Source organism: Heterodontus francisci, chromosome 28, assembly GCF_036365525.1.
Source record: "Heterodontus francisci isolate sHetFra1 chromosome 28, sHetFra1.hap1, whole genome shotgun sequence".
NCBI classification, from domain to species: domain Eukaryota; kingdom Metazoa; phylum Chordata; class Chondrichthyes; order Heterodontiformes; family Heterodontidae; genus Heterodontus; species Heterodontus francisci.
The window spans coordinates 28,997,080-29,022,816 of NC_090398.1; the positions used below are offsets into that span (position 1 = coordinate 28,997,080).

Consider the following 25,737-nt stretch of genomic DNA (forward strand, 5'->3'; position numbering starts at 1 on the left):
TACATTTCTGGTATCATCCTTGTAAATATTTTGCACCCTCTCCAGTGCCTCCATATCTTTTTTATAATATTGTGAACAGAATTGTCTGCAGTATTCCAGGTGTGGTCCAACCAGGGTTTGACACAAGTTTAGCATAACTTCTATACTTTTCAATTCTACCCCCTAGGAATAAACCTTAGTGCTTGGTTTACTGTTAACCTGTGTAACTACTTTTAGTGATTTGTGTATTTGTACTCCCAGGTCCCTTACCTCCTCTGCCCCATTTAGATTCTTATTTTGTAAGTAATATGTAACCTCCTTACTTTCCAAAATGTGATGTCTCACATTTATCTATGTTGATATTAATTTGTCAATTACATGTCCATTCTGCAAGTTTGTGAATATCTTCATGCACTTTGTTGCTATCCTCCTCAGATTAACTATCCCCCCAACCCCAAGTTTGATGCCATCTGAAGATTTAGAAATTGTGTTTTTGATTCCAAAGTCTAAATCATTAATATAAATTGTAAAACAGTGATCCCAGCACTGATCCTTGTGCAACACCACTTTCCACCTTCTGCCATTCTGAGTAACTACTCTTTATCCCTACTCTCTGCTTTCTGTTTTGAAGCCAGCTAGCTGTCCATTCTGCTTGTTCCCTTATCCTGCAATCTCTGGCCTTATTCATTAGTCTGTTCTGTGATACCTTATCAAAGACTTTTTGAAAATCTGGATAAATTGCATCTACTGCATTAACATTGTCTACTTTCTCTGTCACCTCTTCAAAAAATTCAACATGGTTGGTTAAGCAAGACTTTCTCTTTAAATCCATGCTGACCTTTCATTATTATATCTTTGGTTTCTAGATGTTCTCTATTCCCACCTTTAGTAGAGATTCCATTATTTTTCCTACCACTGATGTTAAGCCAACTGGTCTATAGTTCCCTGTACATGTTCTATCTCCTTTCTTAAATATCGGTATAATGTTAGCTATCGGCCAGTCTTCTGACACTACACCTTTCTCTAAAGAATGATTAAAAATGTGTAGTAATGTCTCTGCTATCTCTTCCCTAGATTCTTTTAAAATGTTTGGATGTGATCCATTTGGACCAGGGGTTTTATCCTCTGAGTTTGATTAGTTTATTTAAAACTTCACCTTTTTTATTTTCAATGCTGTTATCTGATTTCTAATCTGTCCACCTATCCTGTTTTCCTGGTAAATATTGAAGCAAGGTCATTATTTAATATTTCTGCCATTTCTCTATCGTTTCCTGTTGTGATATAATCCTGACCATCAATAATTGGCCCTTTTCCATCATGATTTTCCTTTTTTTATTTATATGCCAATAAAATATTTTACTATTTGCTCCTTGATAATTTAATTGTTCCTATTTGTCCTTTTTAAAACAAAATTCTAATCTCTTTGTCGTGCTCTCCCATGCTGCTCGTATACTTAATGTCTGTCTTTTTCCAAGACCTCATTTTTCTTTATCTGATGTCTTTATTTATCCATGGTAACTCATTAGTGTTTCACTTGTTCTTGTCTTTTTAGCAAAATATATTTTTCCTGGACTATGTCGAACATGGTTTTAAATGTTTCCCATTGCTGTTCTATATCACTGTTTGACAATATTGTTGTCAGTTTTATTTTCCTCGGCTCTATTCTCAGCCCCTCAAAATCCACTTTTCTCCAATCTATTCCCTGGTCTTCGTCATACTTACCTCCTTCTCAATTATTATCTTAAAGTATATAATATTAATGTTCACTATTGTCTCGATGTTCCCCTACTTTTACTTCTTTTGGAGGTACCTGGTTATAGATGTTTTCATAAGATTAGGAATGGTGGTAAAAGAGGTGGGGGGGTGGCATTGTTAGTTAGAAATAGTGTAACAACTGCTGAAAGAATTTTCGAGGAGGATCTGCCGACTGAGGCACTGTGGGTTGAGGTCAGGAACAGGAAAGGAGCAGTCACCTTGATGGGAGTTTTCTATAGGCCCCCCAATAGCAGCAGGGAGGTGGAAGAGCAGATTGGGAAACAGATTTTGGAAAGGAGCAGAAGTCACAGGGTAGTAATTATGGGGGATTTCAACTTCCCAAATATTGATTGGCAACTCTTTAGATCGAATAGTTTGGATGGGGTAGTGTTTGTGCAGTATGTCCAGGAAGCTTTTCTGACTCAGTATGTAGACTGCCCGACCAGAGGGGAGGCAATATTGGATTTGGTACTAGGTAATGAACCAGGGCAAGTGATAGAGCTGTTGGTGGGCGAGCACTTTGGAGATAGTGATCACAATTCTGTAGCATTCACTGTGGTAATGGAGAGGGATAGGTATGTGCAACAGGGCAAGGTTTACAATTGGGGGAAGGGTAGATATGATGCTGTCAGGCAGGAACTGAGGAGCATAAGTTGGGAGCATATGCTGGCAGGGAAGGGCACGGTCGAAATGTGGAACTTTTTCAAGGAGCAGATAGTAGGGGCCATTGATAAGCATGTCCCTGTCAGACAGGGAAGGGATGGTCATGTGAGGGAACCGTGGTTGACAAGAGAGGTTGAGAGTCTTGTTAGGAAGAAGAAGGATGCGTATATAAAGTTGAGGAAAAAGGGCACAGGCATAGCTCTGGAGGGATACAAGATGGCCAGGAAGGATCTGAAGAAAGGGATTAGGAGAGCTAAGAGAGGGCATGAAAAATGCTTGGCGGGTAGGATAAAAGAAAACCCCAAGGCCTTTTACGCGTATGTCAGAAATATGAGGATGACTAGGGGGACCGTAGGTCCGGTCAAGGACAATAGCGGGAGACTGTGTGTTGAGCCGGAAGAGATAAGTGAGGTTTTGAATGAGTACTTCTCTTCGGTATTTACGAATGAGAAGGGGTGTATTACTGAAGAGGACGGTGGGAAGCAGACTGGTAAGCTCGAGGAAGTGCTCGTTAGGAGGGAAGATGTGTTGGGGTTTTTGAATAACTTGAAGATAGACAAGTCTCCCGGGCCTGACGGGGTATATCCAAGGATGTTATGGGAAGCAAGGGATGAAATTGCAGAGCCGCTGGCAATGATCTTTTCATCTTCTCTGCTGACGGGGGTGGTACCAGGTGATTGGAGGGTGGCAAATGTTGTGCCCCTGTTCAAGAAAGGGAATAGGAACAACCCTGGGAATTACAGGCCAGTTAGTCTTACTTCGGTGGTAGGCAAGTTGATGGAAAAGGTGCTGAGGGATAGGATTTCTGAGCATCTGGAAAGACACTGCTTGATTCGGGACAGTCAGCACGGTTTTGTGAGGGGTAGGTCTTGCCTCACAAGCCTGATTGAATTCTTTGAGCAGGTGACCAAGCAAGTGGATGAGGGTAAACCAGTGGATGTGGTGTACATGGATTTTAGTAAGGCATTTGATAAGGTCCCCCATGGTAGACTTATGGAGAAAGTCAGGAGGCATGGGATAGTGGGGAATGTGGCCAGTTGGATTAAGAATTGGCTAACTGATAGAAGGCAGAGAGTGGTCTTAGATGGTAAATACTCAGCCTGGAGCCCAGTTACCAGTGGCGTGCCGCAGGGATCAGTTCTGGGTCCTCTCCTGTTTGTGATTTTTATTAACGACTTGGATGAGGAAGTCGAAGGGTGGGTCAGTAAATTTGCAGATGATACAAAGGTTGGTGGAGTTGTGGATACCGAGGAGGGCTATTGTCGTCTGCAAAGGGACTTGGATAGGTTGCAGTGCTGGGCTGAAAAGTGGCAGATGGAGTTTAACCCTGAAAAGTGTGAGGTCGTCCATTTTGGAAGGACAAACATGAATGCAAAATACTGGGTTAACGGTAGGGTTCTTGGGCATGTGGAGGAGCAGAGAGACCTTGGGGTCTATGTGCATAGATCATTGAAAGTTGCAACTCAAGTGGATAGGGCTGTGAAGAAGGCATATGGGGTGTTAGCGTTCATTAGCAGAGGGATTGAATTTAAGAGCTGTGAGGTGATGATGCAGCTGTACAGGACCTTGGTAAGGCCTCATTTGGAGTACTGTGTGCAGTTCTGGTCGCCTCATTTTAGGAAGGATGTGGAAGCCTTGGAGAGGGTGCAGAGGAGATTTACCAGGATGTTGCCTGGAATGGAGAATAAGTCTTACGAGGAAAGGCTGAACATTCTAGGCCTCTTCTCATTAGAACGGAGAAGGATGAGGGGTGACATGATAGAGGTTTATAAGATGATCAGGGGAATAGATAGGGTAGACAGTCAGAAACTTTTTCCCCGGGTGGAGCAAAGCGTTACAAGGGGTCATAAATTTAAGGTGAAGGGTGGGAGATATAAGGGGGATGTCAGGGGAAGGTTCTTTACCCAGAGAGTGGTCGAGGCATGGAATGCCTTGCCCGGGGAAGTTGTTGAGTCAGAAACTTTAGGGACTTTCAAAAGGCTTTTGGATAGGTATATGGATAAAGGAGAATGATGGGGTATAGATTAAATTGTCCTTGACAGAGGACAAAGGATCGGCACAACATTGTGGGCCGAAGGGCCTGTTCTGTGCTGTATGTTCTATGTTCTATGTTCCTCTGGCTCATTCCCCATTACTGGATCCAGTAGGGAATCCTCCCTTGTTGAGCTTCTTACTTATTGGGTTAGAAAGGAGTCTTGTACACATTGTAGGAACTCCATTCCCTTATTTCCTTTACATATCTCTTCTGGCCAATGAATCTCATGTTAGTTGAAATTCCTCATTATTATTATTCCATGTTTTTTATTCATTTCCCTAATTTCTTTGTATACTTCTTCCTGACTTTCCTTCCACTATTAGGTGGTCCATAGACTATCCCTGTTAATGTGGTTGATCCTTTATTATCTTTTATCTTTATCCATGTGGATTCTATTTCTGTCTTGCTGATGGCCGTGTCACTTTTTGCTCCTGCCATTGTTTTCAGTATTAAGTACAGCTACTCCACCTCCCCAATTTCCTCTCTCTCTTTTCTAAGTAGTTTATATCCTGCAATGTTTAATGCTCAGTCCAGATTTTTCCATAGCGATGTCTCAGTAATCCCTAATATGGTTCCTCACAATGTAGTATTGTCTCCAGTTCCCCTGTTTTATTACACTGTGTGTATTGCTGTGTGAAAAGTTTAACTCAGTTGTAATAACAGTTCCTCTTACTTTTTTTAACCATCTTTTTATAATCACACTCCATAATTCTATTTACCTCCTTTCCATCGATGTCCTCTCTTTTTTTTTCTTTCCAATACTCCGCTTTTCTGATTTGTTTACATTCAGGCTGATTTCATTTTCTGTTCATCCCTCCCCATCTCCCCCACACCCCCACCCTGTCCCGTCTTATTAGTTTAAAACCTTTACCACCTCCCTATTTACCCTTTCCACTCGGATACAGGTCCCATCCTGGTTCAGGTGCAGTCTGTAAACTCAGTACAATTCCTTCCTGTGCTGGTACCGGTGCCAGTGTTTCATTTAAAGATTAGAGATAGATTAGAGATACAGCACTGAAACAGGCCCACCGAGTCTGTGCCGAACATCAACCACCTATTTATACTAATCCTACACTAATCCCATATTCCTACCAAACATCCCCCACCTGTCCCTGTATTTCCCTACCACCTACCTATGCGAGTGACAATTTATAATGGCCAATTTACCTATCAACCTGCAAGTCTTTTGGCTTGTGGGAGGAAACCGGAGCACCCGGAGAAAACCCACGCAGACACAGGGAGAACTTGCAAACTCCACACAGGCAGTACCCGGAATCGAACCCAGGTCACTGGAGCTGTGAGGCTGCAGTGCTAACCACTGCGCCACTGTGCCGCCCCAAAGGAACCCCTCTTTCCCACACCAGCTCTTTAGCCACACGTTAATTCTCCTGCTCTGACTGTTTCTTTGCCAATTTGCATGTGGATTGGGAAATAATCCAGTGATTATTGCCCTTGAGGTCCTGCTTTTTAATTTAGCTCCTAACACCTGATATTCCCTCAGCAGGATCTCCTCCCGGTTCCTACATATGTCGTTTGTTCCAAATCGACCACGACAACTGGATTATTCCCTCCCCTTCCAAATTGCTCTCCTGCCACCATAAGATATCCCTTACCCTGGCACCTTGCAGACAACGCACCCGACAGGATTCTCATTCGTGTCTGCAGAGGACACTATCCATCCCTCTAATTATAGAAATCCTTATCACTACCGAGAGAGTGTGGGAAAATGGCGCACTGATACGGAACTCAAATGTCCAAGTGTTTCACGCCTGTGTCCTCAGTACCTTGCTCTACGGCAGCGAGGCCTGGACAACATATGTCAGCCAAGAGCGACGTATCAATTCATTCCATCTTCACTGCCTCCGGAGAATCCTTGGCATCAGGTGGCAGGACCATATCTCCAACACAGAAATCCTCGAGGCGGCCAATATCCACAGCATATACAGCCTACTGAGCCAGCGGCGCTGGAAATGGCTTGGCCAAATGAGCCACATGGAAGATGGCAGGATCCCCAAGGACACATTGTACAGCGAGCTCGACACTGGTATCAGACCCACCAGCTGTCCATGTCTCCGCTTTAACGACGTCTGCAAACGCGACATGATGTCCTGTGACAGTGATCACAAGTCGTGGCAGTGAGTTGCCAGCGATCGCCAGAGCTGGCGGGCAGCCATAAAGGCGGGGCTAAAGTGTGGCGAGTCGAAGAGACTTAGCAGGAAAAAAGACAGAAGCGCAAGGTGGAGAGCCAACTGTGTAACAGTCCCGGCAACCAATTTTATCTGCAGCACCTGTGGAAGAGTCTGTCGCTGTAGAATTTTCCTTTATAGCCACTCCAGGCGCTGCTTCACAAATCACTGACCACCTCCAGGCGCTTACCCATTGTCTCTCGAGACAAGGAGGCCAAAGAAGATATCACTACCACATTCTCTTCTGTTCTTTTCCCCCTTGGACAGTCTTCTGAGCCACAGTGCCTTGGTCTACATTGTGACTGTCCTCCCCACAGTCTTTCTTCTTGTCCTCACAGGTAACAAGTACATTGTACCTTTTGGACAACACCTGTGTTTGAGGGACCTCCTTCTCAATCTCTCCTCAGTCCTCACCACGCTGCTCCCGAATGGTTACACCCTCTTCTTGAACCTGTGATTTTCTCTGAGCTGTGACTGTGTTCTGGATAAAACTGAAGAAATTCCTCCCCCTTCCTTATGTTTGGGAATGTCTCCAACTCACATTCCAGCCCATTGACTCTGAGCTGGAATGACAAAAGACGGAGACATTTCCTGCTGGTGTGGGAATGCGGGACAGTCTCACTATTCACAAACTCCCACATCCGACAGTCCCAACATGTAGCCTGCCCTGTCATCTCTAGTCTTTTATAATTAATTTGCTTATTGATAACCTGAATAAATGTAATTAGGTCTTTAAAAACAATTCACAATAAATGTATTAAATAATTGATTTATCTGATTAATTTAATAAAATAATAGATTTATTTCCCCAAGCAATACTTTATTCAAATGCTGTCACTTGGAGAGACAAAAACACACTGTAATACTCAACAACCAATCACCTACCTTCTGTCCTGTTACTTCCCTCTTTGATGTTTATTGACAGCTCCTGAATATATGAGGAGTTCTACAGTGTGAGATTCATTGTCAGTGAAAGGAAAATCTGTTTGTTAATTTCCTCAAGGCTTTTTAAGTATTTCCTGTAACATTCAACAGAAAGTGAATTGTATCCGGTCCAGGGTTTGATTCAGTTTGTTTCTCACTCTCTGTCTGTTTGTGTTTAGCCTGGGTTCCAATAAACTGGGAGATTCAGGAGTGAAACTACTGTCTGCGGCTTTGAGGAACCCGGACTGTAAAATACAGAAACTGTGGTAAGTACCAGACTGTGTGAGATTGTGTTTATAATAATTTGGTATCTGACACTGTACATTACTATTAATATCAGTAATGGTGTTATTAATAAACACTGTGCATTATTATTAGTATCAGCAATGGTGTTATTACTAAGCACTACATATTACTCTAGTAATAACACCATCAGTAATAATGTTATTAATAAACACTGGGGATTTACTCTGATGCCTGTTATTTCTCCATCTTTGATCCCAGGCTGGAAAGAAACAATCTCACAGATTCTTGTTTCGAAGATCTCTCGTCCGCTCTCAGTACAAAGCAGTCACTGACGGATCTGAACCTGAGTGATAATAAACTGGGAGATTCAGGAGTGAAACTACCGTTTGAGGCTCTGAGGAACCCGGACTGCAAAATACAGGGACTGGAGTAAGTGCTAATTATATATTAATTGTGTTCAGGTAGTGGGCAGTAACTGGGGTTTCACTTGAGCATGTATAAAGAGACACTTATTGATATTGTGGTGTGGTTGAGTGAGGAGGTGTATGTTTGTAATGCTAAACTCTAAATTAATGTAAGACTGAGTAAAGATTAGCTCCAGTAATATTCTTCACCAACTGGATTTCCAGAGTAGAATATGATAACAGAGAATGGGCGCCTCAAGGTGAAGGTCAAAGGCTACGAAAAAAAGGCTGCGTTTGCTGACAATGTAACCACTAGGTGGCGCTGCACTGGCACATGTGTAAATGCAGCCTGCTGCACTGAAACGTCACTGTCTGCGGCGTGCGGGTACCTGCCAGGATAAAGATGGCGCTGCTCAAATAATCACAGAAAGGAAACCTAAACCCATGGCAGCACACAATCACTGGACAGGGAGCTCGGGCGAAGCGGGGAGTGGGTGTGGGGGGGGAAGGGGCGAGAGGGGGGGGCAAGCGGGTGGGGGAAGTAGCGGAGAGTGGGCGGGGTGGGGAAGCGTGTGGCCAGAGAGAGGATGGGGGGCGGTGAGGACTGGGCGGGGGGGGAGGAACGGGCAGGGGCGGAGGGGGGATGTGATGGGGAGTAGGGTGGGGAGTGTGGAGCAAGGGGATAGGGAGTGGGGAGAGTGGGGGTGGGGAACGAAGGCAGGGTGGGGAGTGGGGAACGAAGGCAGGGTGGGGAGCGGGGAACAAAGGGAGGGTGGGGAGCGGGGAACGAAGAGGGGGTGGGAGTGGGAAGCGAGGGGAGGTGAGGAGCGGGTTGGGGGCGAGCAGGGAGCGAGTGAGGAAGGTCGAGTGCAGGTGGCGGGAGCAGGGAGGGAATGGGTGAGCAGAGGGAAGGGGGTGTGAGTGGGAGGGGGGAAGTAGGGAGTGAGTGGGCGAGGTTGGAGGAAGCGGGGTGTGAGCAGCCTGCAGTCAGTGGCCGGGGAGGTGGGGAGGAGGAGTGCGCAGTCGCAGTCGCACCCGCCGCCACCAAGTTCTTTGGGCTGCTCGCCCCCGCCTTCCTCCTTACTCTCTCCCTGCTTCTCGCTCCCTTTCTCACCGCTTCCCCCTCGCTCTCTTCCCACCTCCACCTTGCTCTCTCTCCACTTCCCCCCACCGCACTCTCCGCACTCCCGCCATCGCACTCTCCGCAGTCCCCCATCTCGACACTCTCCCTCTCCGCACTCCACCCTCTTCACCCCATTGCACTCACCCCCGCATTCTCTGCACCTCCCCCCCCGCATTCTCTGCACCTCCCCCTGCACTCTCTGCACTTCACCCCGCACTCTCCGCACTTCACCCCGCACTCTCCGCTCTTTCCCCCCGCTCTCTCCTCCCTTCCCCTGCACTCTCCTCCCTTCACCCCGCTCTCTCCCCCTTCTCCCCGCTCTCTCCCCCTTCCCCCCGCTCTCTCCCCCTTCCCCCCGCGCTCTCCCCTGCCCCCCGCTCTCTTCCCTGCCCCCTGCTCTCTTTCTTGCCCCCCGCTCTCTTCCTTGCCCCCCGCTCTCTCCCCTGCCACCCGCTCTCTCCCCTGCCCTCCGCTCTCTCCCCTGCCGTCCGCTCTCTCCCCTGCCCCCCGCTCTCTCCCCTGCCCCCCCGCTCTCTCCCCTTCCCCCCGCTCTCTCCCCTTCCCTCCCGCTCTCTCCCCTTCCCCCCCCGCTCTCTCCCCTTCCCCCACGCTCTCTCCCGCCTTTCCCCCCGCTCTCTCCCCCTTTTCCCCTGCTCTCTCCCCCTTTTCCCCTGCTCTCTCCCCCTTTCCTCCTGCTATCTCCATCGCTCTCTCGCCGCTTCCCCCCTCTCCCTGCTTCCCCAGCTTCTTGAACTGCTGCAGCGCGTGTTACTCATATGTTACTCCAATCGTGCTGTTTGATAGGGAGCTCCAGGATTTTGACCCAGTGACAATGAGCGAACAGTGTGTGCTTGGAAGGAAACTTGGAGGTGGTGTTATTCCCATGTGCCTGTCTGCTTTGTTCTTTATCTGCTATCGGTCGCAGGTTTGAAATGTGTTGTCAAAGTATCCTTGGTGAGTTGTTGCAGTGCATCTTGGAGATAATGCACAACAAAAGCAGGTTGCGTTGCTGGTGGAGAGAGTTAATGTTTATTGGATGCCAATCATGCAGGCTGTTTCTTGGTCCTGGATGGTGTCGAGTTCCTTGAGTGTTGTTGGAGCTGCACTCATCCACACTTCTGACTTGTGCCTTCTCGGTAGTGGAAAGGTTTTGATAGTCAGGAGGAGAGTCACTTGCTGGTCCAGTTAAGTTCCTGATCAATGACAACGCCCAGGATGTTGATGGTGTGAGATTCCACCATGGTAATTTCATTGAAAGACAAGGGTAGATGGGTAGACTCTCTCAATTTGAAGGTACTCATTGCCTGCCAGTTGTGTGGCACAATTTTGCTGAACACTTTTCAGCCCAAGTCGGAATGTTGTTCAGGTTTTGCTTCATGCAGGACATGGACTTCTTCAGTGTCTGAATGGTTGAGAATGGAATTTAGCACTGTTTAATCAAAGCTTTTTCCCAGGGTGCAAGAGTCAGTTACTGGGGGACATAGGTTTAAGGTGCAAGGGGCAAAGTTTAGAGGGGATGTGCGAGGCAAGTTCTTTACACAGAGGGTGCTGAGTGCCTGGAACTTGCTGCCAGGGGAGGTGGTGGAAGCAGATACGATAGCGACGTTTAAGAGACATCTTGACAAATATATGAATAGAAAGGGAATAGAGGGATATGGGCCCTGGAAGGGCAGAAGGTGTTAGTTTAGGCAGGCATCAAGATCGGCGCAGGCTTGGAGGGCCGAATGGCCTGTTCCTGTACTGTACTGTTCTTTGTTCTTTGTTCTTTTTATCACCGAGCATCCCCACTTCTGTCCTGATGATGGAGGGAAGGTCAAAAGCAGCAGACTATGATTGGGTGTAGGACACTACCCTGGGGAACTCCTGCAGCACATGCTAGGGCTAATATGATTGGCCTTCAACAACCAGAAACATCTTTTATGCCAGGAATGACATCAGGCAGTGGATAGATTTCCCCGATTCCCACTGACTTATATTTTACCATGGCCCCTTATTACCACACTTAGTGAAATGCTGCCTTGATGACAGGAGCAGTCACTCTCACCTGACCTCTGGAATCCAACACTTTTGTTTGTTTGGACCAAGGCTGCAATGAGGTCTGGAGCTTACCAGTGTTGACAGAATCCAAGCAGGACATCAGTGAGCAGGTTTTCGGTCAGTAAGTTTCTGGATATATACTTGAGGTGCTGAAACCAGCAGGGCTATGGACCAAGAACTGGAAAGTGCCATTTAGACTGCATAACACTTTTTCTGAAGGCACAAAAACATTATGGTTTGAATGGTCTCCTTCAGAACCATAATGTTTTCCATCTTCTAGGTTTCTATAAAGCCCAGGGAATGGACTGAAGCAGATCCCAGTAAAGGCGATGGTCCAAGATATAAAACCGAGAGGAATGAACTGAAATGGGCCATAACACAGAGCATTGTCTTGGATATAAACCCCAGGGGATGGGCTGAATCTGGTCAGAAAAGAGGGGACATTCTGGGAATGGGGTTTGGTATGGTTAGTGTGGTTTACAGAAAATGACACATTTGCACTTCTATGAGTGAAAATACAGCTGTGTCAGATGAATGGACTTTGAGAGAACAAAAAACTTCAAGCGTAACAAACAGACAGACAACGTGTAATCCAGGGAGGATGGGCCCAGTGAGATCAGACAGTGTGTAACCCGGGGAGGATGGACCCAGTGAGATCAGATAGTGTGTAACCCGGGAAGGATGGACCCATTGAGATCAGACAGTGTGTAAACCGGGAAGGATGGACCCAGTGAGATCAGACAGTGTGTAACCCGGGGAGGATGGACCCAGTGAGATCAGATAGTGTGTAACCCGGGAAGGATGGACCCGGTGTGATCAGACAGTGTGTAACCCGGGAAGGATGGACCCAGTGAGATCAGACTGTGTGTAACCCGGGGAGGATGGACTCAGTGTGATCAGACAGTGTGTAACCCGGGGAGGATGGAATCAGTGTGATCAGACAGTGTGTAACCCGGGGAGGATGGACTCAGTGTGATCAGGCAGTGTGTAACCCGGGGAGGATGGACCCAGTGTGATCAGACAGTGTGTAACCCGGGGAGGATGGACCCAGTGAGATCAGACAGTGTGTAACCCGGGGAGGATGGACCCAGTGAGATCAGACAGTGTGTAACCCGGGGAGGATGGACCCAGTGTGATGAGACAGTGTGTAACCCGGGGAGGATGGACCCAGTGTGATCAGACAGTATGTAACCCGGGGAGGATGGACCCAGTGAGATCAGACAGTGTGTAACCCGGGGAGGATGGACCCAGTGTGATCAGACAGTATGTAACCCGGGGAGGATGGACACAGTGAGATCAGACAGTGTGTAACCCGGGGAGGATGGTCCCAGTGTGATCAGACAGTGTGTAACCCGGGGAGGATGGACCCAGTGAGATCAGACAGTGTGTAACCCGGGGAGGATGGATCCAGTGAGATCAGACAGTGTGTAACCCGGGGAGGATGGTCCCAGTGTGATCAGACAGTGTGTAACCCGGGGAGGATGGACCCAGTGAGATCAGATAGTGTGTAACCCGGGAAGGATGGACCCAGTGTGATCAGACAGTGTGTAACCCGGGAAGGATGGACCCAGTGAGATCAGACAGTGTGTAACCCGGGGAGGATGGACCCAGTGAGATCAGATAGTGTGTAACCCGGGAAGGATGGACCCAGTGAGATCAGACAGTGTGTAACCCGGGGAGGATGGACCCAGTGTGATCAGACAGTATGTAACCCGGGGAGGATGGACACAGTGAGATCAGACAGTGTGTAACCCGGGGAGGATGGTCCCAGTGTGATCAGACAGTGTGTAACCCGGGGAGGATGGACCCAGTGAGATCAGACAGTGTGTAACCCGGGGAGGATGGATCCAGTGAGATCAGACAGTGTGTAACCCGGGGAGGATGGTCCCAGTGTGATCAGACAGTGTGTAACCCGGGGAGGATGGACCCAGTGAGATCAGATAGTGTGTAACCCGGGAAGGATGGACCCAGTGTGATCAGACAGTGTGTAACCCGGGAAGGATGGACCCAGTGAGATCAGACAGTGTGTAACCCGGGGAGGATGGACCCAGTGAGATCAGACAGTGTGTAACCCGGGGAGGATGGATCCAGTGAGATCAGACAGTGTGTAACCCGGGGAGGATGGTCCCAGTGTGATCAGACAGTGTGTAACCCGGGGAGGATGGACCCAGTGAGATCAGATAGTGTGTAACCCGGGAAGGATGGACCCAGTGTGATCAGACAGTGTGTAACCCGGGAAGGATGGACCCAGTGAGATCAGATAGTGTGTAACCTGGGAAGGATGGACCCAGTGAGATCAGACAGTGTGTAACCCGGGGAGGATGGACCGAGTGAGATCAGATAGTGTGTAACCCGGGAAGGATGGACCCGGTGTGATCAGAGAGTGTGTAACCCGGGAAGGATGGACCCAGTGAGATCAGACTGTGTGTAACCCGGGGAGGATGGACTCAGTGTGATCAGACAGTGTGTAACCCGGGGAGGATGGACTCAGTGTGATCAGACAGTGTGTAACCCGGGGAGGATGGACTCAGTGTGATCAGGCAGTGTGTATCCCGGGGAGGATGGACCCAGTGAGATCAGACAGTGTGTAACCCGGGGAGGATGGACCCAGTGAGATCAGACAGTGTGTAACCCGGGGAGGATGGACCCAGTGTGATGAGACAGTGTGTAACCCGGGGAGGATGGACCCAGTGTGATCAGACAGTGTGGAACCCGGGGAGGATGGACCCAGTGAGAGCAAACAGCGTGTAACCCGGGGGAGGATGGACCCAGTGTGATCAGACAGTATGTAACCCGGGGAGGATGGACCCAGTGAGATCAGACAGTGTGTAACCCGGGGAGGATGGTCCCAGTGTGATCAGACAGTGTGTAACCCGGGGAGGATGGACCCAGTGAGATCAGACAGTGTGTAACCCGGGGAGGATGGACCCAGTGAGATCAGACAGTGTGTAACCCGGGGAGGATGGTCCCAGTGTGATCAGACAGTGTGTAACCCGGGGAGGATGGACCCAGTGAAATCAGACAGTGTGTAACCCGGGGGAGGATGGACCCAGTGTGATCAGACAGTGTGTAACCCAGGGAGGATGGTCCCAGTGTGATCAGACAGTGTGTAACCCGGGGAGGATGGTCCCAGTGTGATCAGACAGTGTGTAACCCGGGGAGGAGGGACCCAGTGAGATCAGACAGTGTGTAACCCGGGGGAGGATGGACCCAGTGTGATCAGACAGTGTGTAACCCAGGGAGGATGGTCCCAGTGTGATCAGACAGTGTGTAACCCGGGGAGGATGGACCCAGTGAGATCAGACAGTATGTAACCCGGGGGAGGATGGTCCCAGTGTGACCAGACATTGTGTAACCGGGGGAGGATGGACCCAGTGTGATCAGACAGTGTGTAACCCGGGGAGGATGGACCCAGTGTGATCAGACAGTGTGTAACCCGGGGGAGGATGGATCCAGTGTGATCAGACAGTGTGTAACCCGGGAGGATGGACCCAGTGTGATCAGACAGTGTGTAACCCGGGGGAGGATGGACCCAGTGTGATCAGACAGTGTGCAACCCGGAGAGGATGGACCCAGTGTGATCAGACAGTGTGTAACCCGGGGGAGGATGGACCCAGTGTGATCAGACAGTGTGTAACCTGGGGAGGATGGACCCAGTGTGATCAGACAGTGTGTAACCCGAGGAGGATGGACCCAGTGAGATCAGACAGTGTGTACCCCGGGGAGGATGGACCCAGTGTGATCAGACAGTGTGTAACCTGGGGAGGATGGACCCAGTGAGATCAGACAGTGTGGAACCCGGGGAGGATGGACCCAGTGAGAGCAAACAGCGTGTAACCCGGGGGAGGATGGACCCAGTGTGATCAGACAGCGTGTTACCCGGGGAGGATGGACCCAGTGTGATCAGACAGTGTGTAACCCAGGGAGGATGGACCCAGTGTGATCAGACAGTGTGTAACCCGGGGAGGATGGACCAGTGTGATCAGACAGTGTGTAACCTGGGGAGGATGGACTCAGTGTGATCAGACAGTGTGTAACCCAGGGAGGATGGACCCAGTGTGATCAGACAGTGTGTAACCCGGGGAGGATGGACCCAGTGTGATCAGACAGTGTGTAACCCGGGGAGGATGGACCCAGTGTGATCAGACAGTGTGGAACCTGGGGAAGATGGGCCCAGTGTGATCAGACAGTGTGTAACCCGGGGAGGATGGACCCAGTGAGATCAGACAGTGTGTAACCCGGGGAGGATGGACCCAGTGAGATCAGACAGTGTGTAACCCGGGGAGGATGGACCCAGTGTGATCAGACAGCGTCTAACCTGGGGAGGATGGACCCAGTGTGATCAGACAGCGTGTAACCCGGGGAGGTTGGACTCAGTGAGATCAGAAAGTGTGCAATATAAGAACATAAGTAATAGGAGCTGGAAATGTTCCCAATAACCTGCACCCGCCATACCGCAGCCTAAAAGGTACCATGCAGACCTTTTTTTGCAACTAACATGTGAGTGCGGCCGTGCTGAAAAAAACGCTTGTGAAACCAAGCCACACAGAACAACTCAGGTTTACATTGAACAGCTGAAGTAGGTCATTTATCTCTCAGACCCTCCTTTGCCATTCAACGAATTCATGGCTGATCTTCTACTTCAGCTCCTCCTTCCAGCATTTCCTCCTAAACCCTGAATTCCATTATTATCCTCCAATCTATACTCAACGACTGAATACCCATAACTCTCTGGGTTACAGAATTCCAAAGATTCACAACTCTTGAATGAAGAGATTTCTCATCATCTCAGTCATAAATAACTGAGCCCTGATTCTGCGATGTTGACCCTGTATTCCAGAGTCACAAGCCAGGGGCAACATTCTGTCAGCGTTTACCCTTTCAAGCCCTTTAAGAATGTTATCTGTTTCATTTCGTTTACCTTTCATGCTTATAAACTCCAGGGCTTATAACCCAGCCTACTCAGTCTCTGCTTATAGTGTTAATTGCATGTTAGTTTTGTTTAGTTGTGTGCAGGTAGTGAGCATTAATTAGTGATTCACTTAACTCCCTATTAATGGACACAGACTAAAACAGTTTCGGGGGTAGGAGGTGTATGCTTGCAATATATAGCTCTGCAAATAAATATATAAATGCCTAAGGATCTATTCAAGTTCTATACTTCATCGACTTGCTTTCTGGAGCAGAATACATAAGACAATTCTCTCATTCCAGGAACCCTAACTTGAGAACATAAATTGTTCTGACTCTTGGCAAGTATTTCCTTCCTTGGGTACGTAAACGAAAGCTGCACACTGTATTCCAAGTGTAGCCACATCAATGCCCTAGTAAGACTTAATTACTGTTATACTCCAATCCCTTCGCAACCAAATAAAACATATGTTCTTCAAGAGAAGGAAATCCGCCGGCCTTGCCTGGTCCGGCCTACATGTGACTCCAGACTCACAGAAATGTGGTTCACTTTTAACTGCATCCCCACTCCCTGAAGTGACCTTGTGAGCTATTCAGTTTTCAAGTACAATTGGGGATGGACAATGATTGCTGGCCTAGCCAGCGATGCTTCCATCTCATGAAAGAATAATAACAATAGTCATATTAATAATATAATTTGTCTTTCTACCTGCTTGCCGTACCTTCAAGTTAACTTTCTATGCTTCAAATACAAGGATGCCTCGGTCGTTCTAACTGCAAACATTTCCCAGTCTCTCACAATTTAAAACATTTTTTTCTGAAGCAAATGGAGGACATGAGACTTTGCCACATTGAATTACATCTGCCATGTTTTTGCCTACTCACTCAATCTGTCTACATCCCTGTGCAGCCTCTTTGCTTCCTGCTCACCGCTTAATTTCCACTTAACTTTGTTTCATCAGTGAACTTGAATATGTTCCTTTCAGTACTGTCACCCAGCAGGGAATGCATGATAATAAACTGATCTCTGGTTGTATTTTGTGGGTTGGACCAGCTACAGATGTCCCGGGTTAGGGCACTGCACAGCCGGGACCACATAACCACCCCTCCCCTGTACACTGTGGTGGATTATTTAATTTATGCTGATGCCAGTGAGCCTGAGAGTCAAAGAGTCATAGAAAGATACAGCACTGAAACAGACCCTTTGGCCCACCGAGTCTGTGCCGACCATCAACCACCCATTTATACTAACCCTACATTAATCCCACATTCCCTACCACATCCCCACAATTCCCCTACCACCTACCTACACTATGGGCAATTTACAATGGCCAATTTATCTATCAATCTGCAAGTCATGTGCATTGGTGACAAACATCAGCAAATTCCGGGTGCGCTGCCATTGGTTAATGGACAGAAAGTCCTGGGCAGAGAATCCACCATTCTCTGGTGTACAGTGTCCATGCCAAAAGCACCAACTCGGAAAAAAGCAATCTTTATGGTCCCTGTCATTTTTTTTATTCGTTCATGGGATACGGGCATCGCTGGCTCGGACAGCGTTTATTGCCCATCATTATATTGATAATACACTGCATGTTTCTGTTGTGCCAGCCATGTTACTGAAGTAATATGCATTTCATATCCAACTGTCAAAATAAACGGACAAGTCGCAACCAAAAGCTGAGTTTTGCTATTCGCTTATTTCCCAGTATTCCATCTATTTCTCGATTGAACACTTACTATTGGATTTAATGATTGATTGAATGTAAACTGGTCATCAAAATTATAACAATGTTATTTTCATAGTGAACATTTTAAAACCTGACCAAAGTAATTATTTTGCATTGTCACAATTAAGGGTTCTCAAACAGTATATTACAGGTAAGAGAGTAGCTAAAGTGAATATTGGTCCTTTGGAGGATGAGACTGGGGAGTTAATAGAGGAGAACACAGAAATGGTGGAGACACTAACTTGGTTTTTTGCGACAGTTTTCGTGGTGGAGGACACTAGTAGCATCCCAATGGTAACAGGAAATGCAGAGGTTATAGGAAGAGAGGAACTTCGAAAAATCATCATCATTAGGCAAAAAGTACTTAGAAAACTATTGGGATTGAAGGCAGACAAGTCCCCAGGGCCTGATAGCCTACATCCTAGGGTCTTAAAGGAAGAGGCAGTGGAGATAGTGGATCCATTGGTTATAATATTCCAAAATTCTCTGGGATGCGGGAAAGGTTCCAGTGGATTGGAAAAAAGCTAATGTAACGCCTTTATTCAAAAAGGGAGGGAGGCAGAAAGTAGGAAACTATAGACCAGTTAGTGTAACATCTTTCATTGGGAAATTGTTAGAATTCATTATTAAGGAAGTAATAACAGGACATTTAGAAAGTCAAAATGCAATCCATCAGAATCAGCATGGTTTTATGAAGGGTAAATCGTGTTTGACTAATTTGCTACAGTTCTTCGAAGCTGTAACAAGTAAAGTGGATAATGGGGATCCTGTAGATGTAGTATATCTGGACTTCCAGAAGGCATTTGATAAGGTGCCACACAAAAGATCAAAACACAAGGTAAGATCACATGGGGTTAGGGGCAATTTATTAGCTTGGATAAAGGATTGGCTAACCAATACAAAACAGAGAGTCAGGATAAATGGGTCTTCTTCTGGTTGGCAAGATGTAACTAGTGGCGTGTCACAGGGTTCGGTCCTTGGGCCCCAACTATTTACAATATATCTGAACGACTTGGATTCAGGGATAGAAGGTACTATAGCCAAATTTGCAGATGGCACTTAAATAGGTGGAACAGTATGTTGCAATAAATAAATAAGAAATGTACAAATGAATATGGATAGGTTAGGTGAATGGGCCAAAATTTGGCAGGTGGAGTTTAACGTGGATAAGTGTGAGGTTATTCACTTTGGTCGGAAGAATAGCAAGGCAAATTATTATCTAAATGGAGAGAAACTTCAGAATGCTTTGGTGCAGAGGGATCTGGGTGTCCTCGTGCATGAATCACAGAAAACCAATATGCAGGTAAAGCAGATAATAAGGAAGGCAAATGGAATTTTGGCATTTATTGCTAATGGAATGGAATATAAATGCTGCAACTGTACAAGGTATTAGTGAGACCATACCTGGAGCACTGCATACAGTTTTGGTCCCCTTACTTGAGGGGGGATGTAGTTGCATTGGAGGCAGATCAGAGGAGGTTCACTAGATTGATTCCAGAGATGAGGGGGTTGTCTTTTGAAGAGAGATTGAGCAGTTTGGGCCTTTACGCTCTAGCATTTAGAAGAATGAGAGGAGATCTAATTGAGTGATATAAGATGATTAGGAGGATTGACAAAGTATACATAGAGAGAATGTTTCCTCTTGTGGGCAATATAGAATGAGAGGTCATAGTTTTAGGATAAGGGCTAGCAGATTTAAAACAGAGATGAGGAGAAATTACTTCTCTCAAAGGGTTGTGAGTCTGTGGAATTCACTACCACAGAGTGCGGTGGATGCTGGGACATTGAGTAAATTTAAGGAGGAGATAGACAGGTTTTTTTAATTAGTAAAGGGTTGAAGGGTTGTGGAGAACGGGCAGGAAATTGGAGTTGAGGTGGAGATGAGATCAGCCATGATTGTATTGAATGGCGGAGCAGGCTCGAGGGGCTGAATTGCCAACTCCTGCTCCTAGTTCTTATGACCTTATGACCTTACGTCATTAATGCAGATTGTGAATAGCTGAGGCCCAGGTACTGATTCTTGTTTCCCCCTGTTAGTTACAATTTGCCAACCTGAAAATGTCCCATTTATTCCTACTCTCTGTTTTCTTTCCATGAACAGCGCTCACCCATGCTAATATATTAACCCACAATTCAATGAGTCCTAATTTTGTGTTGTAACCTTTTGTGTGAGATCATTTTTGAAAATCCAGATAGTTTACGCCCATCTTATGTTAGACTCTTGATTCATTGTTCTCCATCATAATGCCACCTGTCTATTTCTCTAATGGGCCAATGTTTACTTTCAAGAATCTTTTCCTCTTAACATACCTATCGAAATCTTTGCAATCTCTTTTGTGTCTCTACCCAGACTACTCTCATATTCTCTTTTCTCTTTCCTTATCAATTTATTTATCATCCTTTGCTGAATTGCAAATCCCCCACCCCGAAAATCCTCAGGCTTCATACTCTTTTTGTCAACATTACAAATCTCTTCCCTTGATCCATTACTATCTAACAACTCCTCTTCTAAGCCACAGTTTTTATGCCATAAAGGAATGTATATTTGTTGCAAATTATGCATTCATCTATTAAATGTTAGCCATTGTTTGTCTATCATCATACCTTTTCATATATTTTTCATCTTCTTTTACCAACTCTCCCCTCGTACCTATGTGATTTGTTTTGTTTTAGATTTAAGACCTTAGTTTTAGACTTAACTAAATCACTTTCAAACTCAGTTTAAAACTATATCGTATCACGGTTACCCTTTCTGAAAGATCTCTGTACTACAAGTTTATTGATTAACTCGTTCTCGTTGCACAATACTAGATACAAAATAGCAGTTTCTCTAGTTTGTTCATCCACATTCTGATCAAGAAAACTATCTTTTATAAATACCATGAACTCATGCTCCACATTATTCCTGCAAATGTGGTTTGCAGAGTCTGTATGAAGATTAGAATTCCCCATGATTACTGTATTGTCCCATTTATTATCCCATCCTCTCTGCCGTCGGCACTCCTGGTATTTTATTATAACAATTACATTTTTGCGTTAGGACTTGTTGAAACTAAAACCTACTGCTTGCGCGGCGAGGAAGCATTTTTATCTGAATGTCTGAATGTGAGATTAGAAATCGCTGTTTACATTTCTAGACCATCTATAGAATAGTGTTCGTATTTAAAAAGACCGCCTAAAATCAGCAACATCAATTGAAATGTGGGGAGAAAATCATTTGGATGGAAGCACAGTATGGGCAGTGTTGCACTGGCCGTTTGTTATACCTGCCACACCGTACACCGTTCCCTTGAAGTCAGTGGAACTGAATATGGGGCTGGGTGTTCACCAGCGGCCGATGTGAAATAATCCATTTTGCACCTCTGCTCAAGTCGATTTTCTACTCTTAACGCACTCAAGTTCACCAACGTGCCATGTGTATCATTATATTTTGTAGTGAAAGCGACCCATGGTATATTTGAGAATTTGTGACCGTGTACTTGCTATTTTTGTTTATTTGATTTATTAACAATTTACAATGGGATGTGAAAGTCACTGCCAATGCTGGCCTTGATTGTCGATCGCTTATTGCCTTGATACAATTGAATGACTTTCTCATCAACTTCAGACAGCGGTTAACTGGAGTCATAGGGAATACCGGATAAGGAACCCGGACTGTAAAATACAGAAACTGTGGTTAGTACCAGACTGTGTAAGATTGTGTTTATAATAATTTGGTATCTGACACTGTACATTACTATTAATATCAGTAATGGTGTTATTAATAAACACTGTGCATTATTATTAATATCAGTAATAGTGTTATTACTAAACACTGTGCATTATTATTAGTATCAGTAATAGTGTTATTAATAAACACTGTGCATTATTATTAGTATCAGTAATAGTGTTATTACTAAACACTGTGCATTATTATTAGTATCAGTAATAGTGTTATTAATAAACACGGTGCATTATTATTAGTATCAGTAATAGTGTTATTACTAAGCACTACATATTACTCTAGTAATAACACCATCAGTAATAATGTTATTAATAAACACTGGGATTTACTCTGATGCCTGTTATTTCTCCATCTTTGATCCCAGGCTGGAAAGAAACAATCTCACAGATTCTTGTATCGAAGATCTCTCGTCCGCTCTCAGTACAAACCGATCACTGACGGATCTGAACCTGAGTGATAATAAACTGGGAGATTCAGGAGTGAAACTACTGTCTGAGGCTCTGAGGAACCCGGACTGCAAAATACAGGGACTGGAGTAAGTGCTAGTTGTATATTAATTACGTTCAGGTAGTGGGCAGTAACTGGGGTTTCACTTGAGCATGTATAAAGAGACACTTATTGATATTGTGGTGTGGTTGAGTGAGGAGGTGTATGTTTGTAATGCTAAACTCTAAATTAATGTAAGACTGAGTAAAGATTAGCTCCAGTAATATTCTTCACCAACTGGATTTCCAGAGTAGAATATGATAACAGAGAATGGGCGCCTCAAGGTGAAGGTCAAAGGCTACGAAAAAAAGGCTGCGTTTGCTGACAATGTAACCACTAGGTGGCGCTGCACTGGCACATGTGTAAATGCAGCCTGCTGCACTGAAACGTCACTGTCTGTGGCGTTCGGGTACCTGCCAGGATAAAGATGGCGCTGCTCAAATAATCACAGAAAGGAAACCTAAACCCATGGCAGCACACAATCACTGGACAGGGAGCTCGGGCGAAGCGGGGAGTGGGTGTGGGGGGAGAAGGGGCGAGAGTGGGGGGGGCAAGCGGGTGGGGGAAGTAGCGGAGAGTGGGCGGGGTGGGGAAGCGTGTGGCCAGAGAGAGGATGGGGGGCGGTGAGGACTGGGCGGGGGGGGAGGAGCGGGCAGGGGCGGAGGGGGGATGTGATGGGGAGTAGGGTGGGGAGTGTGGAGCAAGGGGATAGGGAGTGGGGAGAGTGGGGGTGGGGAACGAAGGCAGGGTGGGGAGTGGGGAACGAAGGCAGGGTGGGGAGAGGGGAACAAAGGGAGGGTGGGGAGCGGGGAACGAAGAGGGGGTGGGAGTGGGAAGCGAGGGGAGGTGAGGAGCGGGTTGGGGGCGAGCAGGGAGCGAGTGAGGAAGGTCGAGTGCAGGTGGCGGGAGCAGGGAGGGAATGGGTGAGCAGAGGGAAGGGGGTGTGAGTGGGAGGGGGGAAGTAGGGAGTGAGTGGGCGAGGTTGGAGGAAGCGGGGTGTGAGCAGCCTGCAGTCAGTGGCCGGGGAGGTGGGGAGGAGGAGTGCGCAGTCGCAGTCGCACCCGCCGCCACCAAGTTCTTTGGGCTGCTCGCCCCCGCCTTCCTCCTTACTCTCTCCCTGCTTCTCGCTCCCTTTCTCACCGCTTCCCCCTCGCTCTCTTCCCACCTCCACCTTGCTCTCTCTCCACTTCCCCCCTCCGCACTCTCCGCACTCCCGCCATCGCACTCTCCGCAGTCCCCCATCTCGACACTCTCCCTCTCCGCACTCCACCCTCTTCACCCCATTGCACTCACCCCCGCATTCTCTGCACCTCCCCCCCGCATTGCTGCACCTCCCCCTGCACTCTCTGCACTTCACCCCGCACTCTCCGCACTTCACCCCGCACTCTCCGCTCTTTCCCCCCGCTCTCTCCTCCCTTCCCCTGCACTCTCCTCCCTTCACCCCTCTCTCTCCCCCTTCCCCCCGCTCTCTCCCCCTTCCCCCCGCTCTCTCCCCCTTCCCCCCGCGCTCTCCCCTGCCCCCCGCTCTCTTTCCTGCCCCCTGCTCTCTTTCTTGCCACCCGCTCTCTCCCCTGCCCTCCGCTCTCTCCCCTGCCCTCCGCTCTCTCCCCTGCCCCCCGCTCTCTCCCCTGCCCCCCCGCTCTCTCCCCTTCCCCCCGCTCTCTCCCCTTCCCTCCCGCTCTCTCCCCTTCCCCCCCGCTCTCTCCCCTTCCCCCACGCTCTCTCCCGCCTTTCCCCCCGCTCTCTCCCCCTTTTCCCCTGCTCTCTCCCCCTTTTCCCCTGCTCTCTCCCCCTTTCCTCCTGCTATCTCCATCGCTCTCTCGCCGCTTCCCCCCTCTCCCTGCTTCCCCCCTCATCTCTCCCCCTTTACCCCCGCTCTCTCCATCGCTCTCTCCCCGCTTCCCCCTCTCCCTGCTTCCCCCTCGCTCTCTCCCCCTTCCCCCCTTTCACACCGCTTCCCCCTTCGCTCTCTCCCCCATTTCCCTCCCCTCACTCTCTACCCGCTTCCCCCGCCCCCTCCCCCGCTTTCTCCCCATTCCCCCGCGTTACGTGATGACATCTTCTGCCCATGCACCAACCAGTCCTGGCAATGCGGAATGCCACACACGTGCAGAGAGTAGGAGCCCGTTTGCACATGTGTACAGCTCGGTGTAGTCTGATGATGTCAGGCTGCTCAATTCAACACAAAACAAGAACAATTGAACCCGAACTGCCTCACCCCTCAATAGCAGCGATCACCACTTCCACCCCCCGTCAAATACACCACTCCCTCCCGCGATTGCTGCTTCTCTTTCCTGCTCCCTCCCACACACATCTTCCTGCCGCTCCCGACTGCTCACCACTCCATTTCACCATTCTCTCCTGTACCCGTCTGCTCGCTGTTCCCTCCCGCTGCTCGATCCCCACCTCACCACCCAGAGAAGCAGCGGGGGTGCTGGGGCTGTGTGTGTGGGTGACAGAAGTGAGAACGGCAGGAAGTGAGTGGCGGGATGGAGCAGCAGAAATGGCCGGGGTAGTTGGAGGGTGTGGATGGGGATTTAGCAGCGAGGCAGGATGGAGCAGCGAGTAGTCGGGAGTGACGAGCAGGCGGGCACGGGAGAGAACAGTGGGAGAGAGTGAGGAAGAGAAGCAGCGACTGAGGCGTGATGGTGGGAGGAGTTGGGGTACTGTTGGAGGGATAGAGATTGTGAACACGGCCATTGAGGGGTGAAGCAACACTCGGACATTATTACGTCTGATGTCATTACGTGGTGACGTTGACACACACGTGCACAGACCCATACTGGCAAGCTGACAAATGTTCAGACACAGTGATGACGTCAATGATCGATCTGCACATGCTCTGCATTGTCAGGAGATATTCCGAAAAAAATAACAGACAAAAAACTACAATCCTAGCAGCAATGATCAGAAATAGCCGAAAGCAAGTGTAAATTGTTGGGCTTTGATTACCCTCCGATGTTCTCGGAATCTGAACCATATGACCGGGTGAGGTGAAAGTGATTGTTCTTGATATCGAGGCAGCATTTAACCAAGTGTGACATCAAGGAGCCCGAGGCAAATTGAAGTTAGTGGGAATCAGGGGGAAAACTCTCCACTGGTTGGTGTTATGAGCGAGGATGGAGGAGTGCACTGTCTTTCTCTAGTTCCACTTCTCCACAGGTCACAACATATATTTAAATGTTTTACCCAGTTACTGATACAGCCAATTATATACTTCATCTATTTCAGTTTCTGAATAAAAATCTACCAACCAAGTTTCTTTAATAATAAACAAAATTATAAATTTATTATAAAACAAGACTCATTTCATAAAGATACAAAGGTTATTAACACACAGGTTGAAATGCGAGAGTATAAATATATTCCCTTCGAACATCAACACTTACAAGTTTCACACCATTTAAAAAACACTCTGCTTTTCTATTTTTACAACCAAAGTGAATAACTTTACACTTCCCTACATTATATTCCATCTACCATTCTCAACTGCTCAGATACTGAAGTAGTCCATGTCCCCATGAGGCCAGACCA

The 25,737-nt window shown here is 47.5% G+C and overlaps 1 protein-coding gene across 1 annotated transcript in view; it reads left to right on the plus strand.

Moving 5' to 3' along the window:
- The window catches only part of LOC137385165 (NACHT, LRR and PYD domains-containing protein 3-like), a 74,174-nt gene that overhangs the window by 43,670 nt on the left and 4,767 nt on the right, over positions 1 to 25,737 (plus strand). The window contains exons 6-8 of the mRNA XM_068060131.1: positions 7,722 to 7,808; positions 8,047 to 8,217; positions 22,082 to 22,252. Of these exons, the coding sequence (XP_067916232.1) occupies positions 7,722 to 7,808; positions 8,047 to 8,217; positions 22,082 to 22,252 (429 nt within the window). The remainder of the gene's footprint in view (positions 1 to 7,721; positions 7,809 to 8,046; positions 8,218 to 22,081; positions 22,253 to 25,737) is intronic.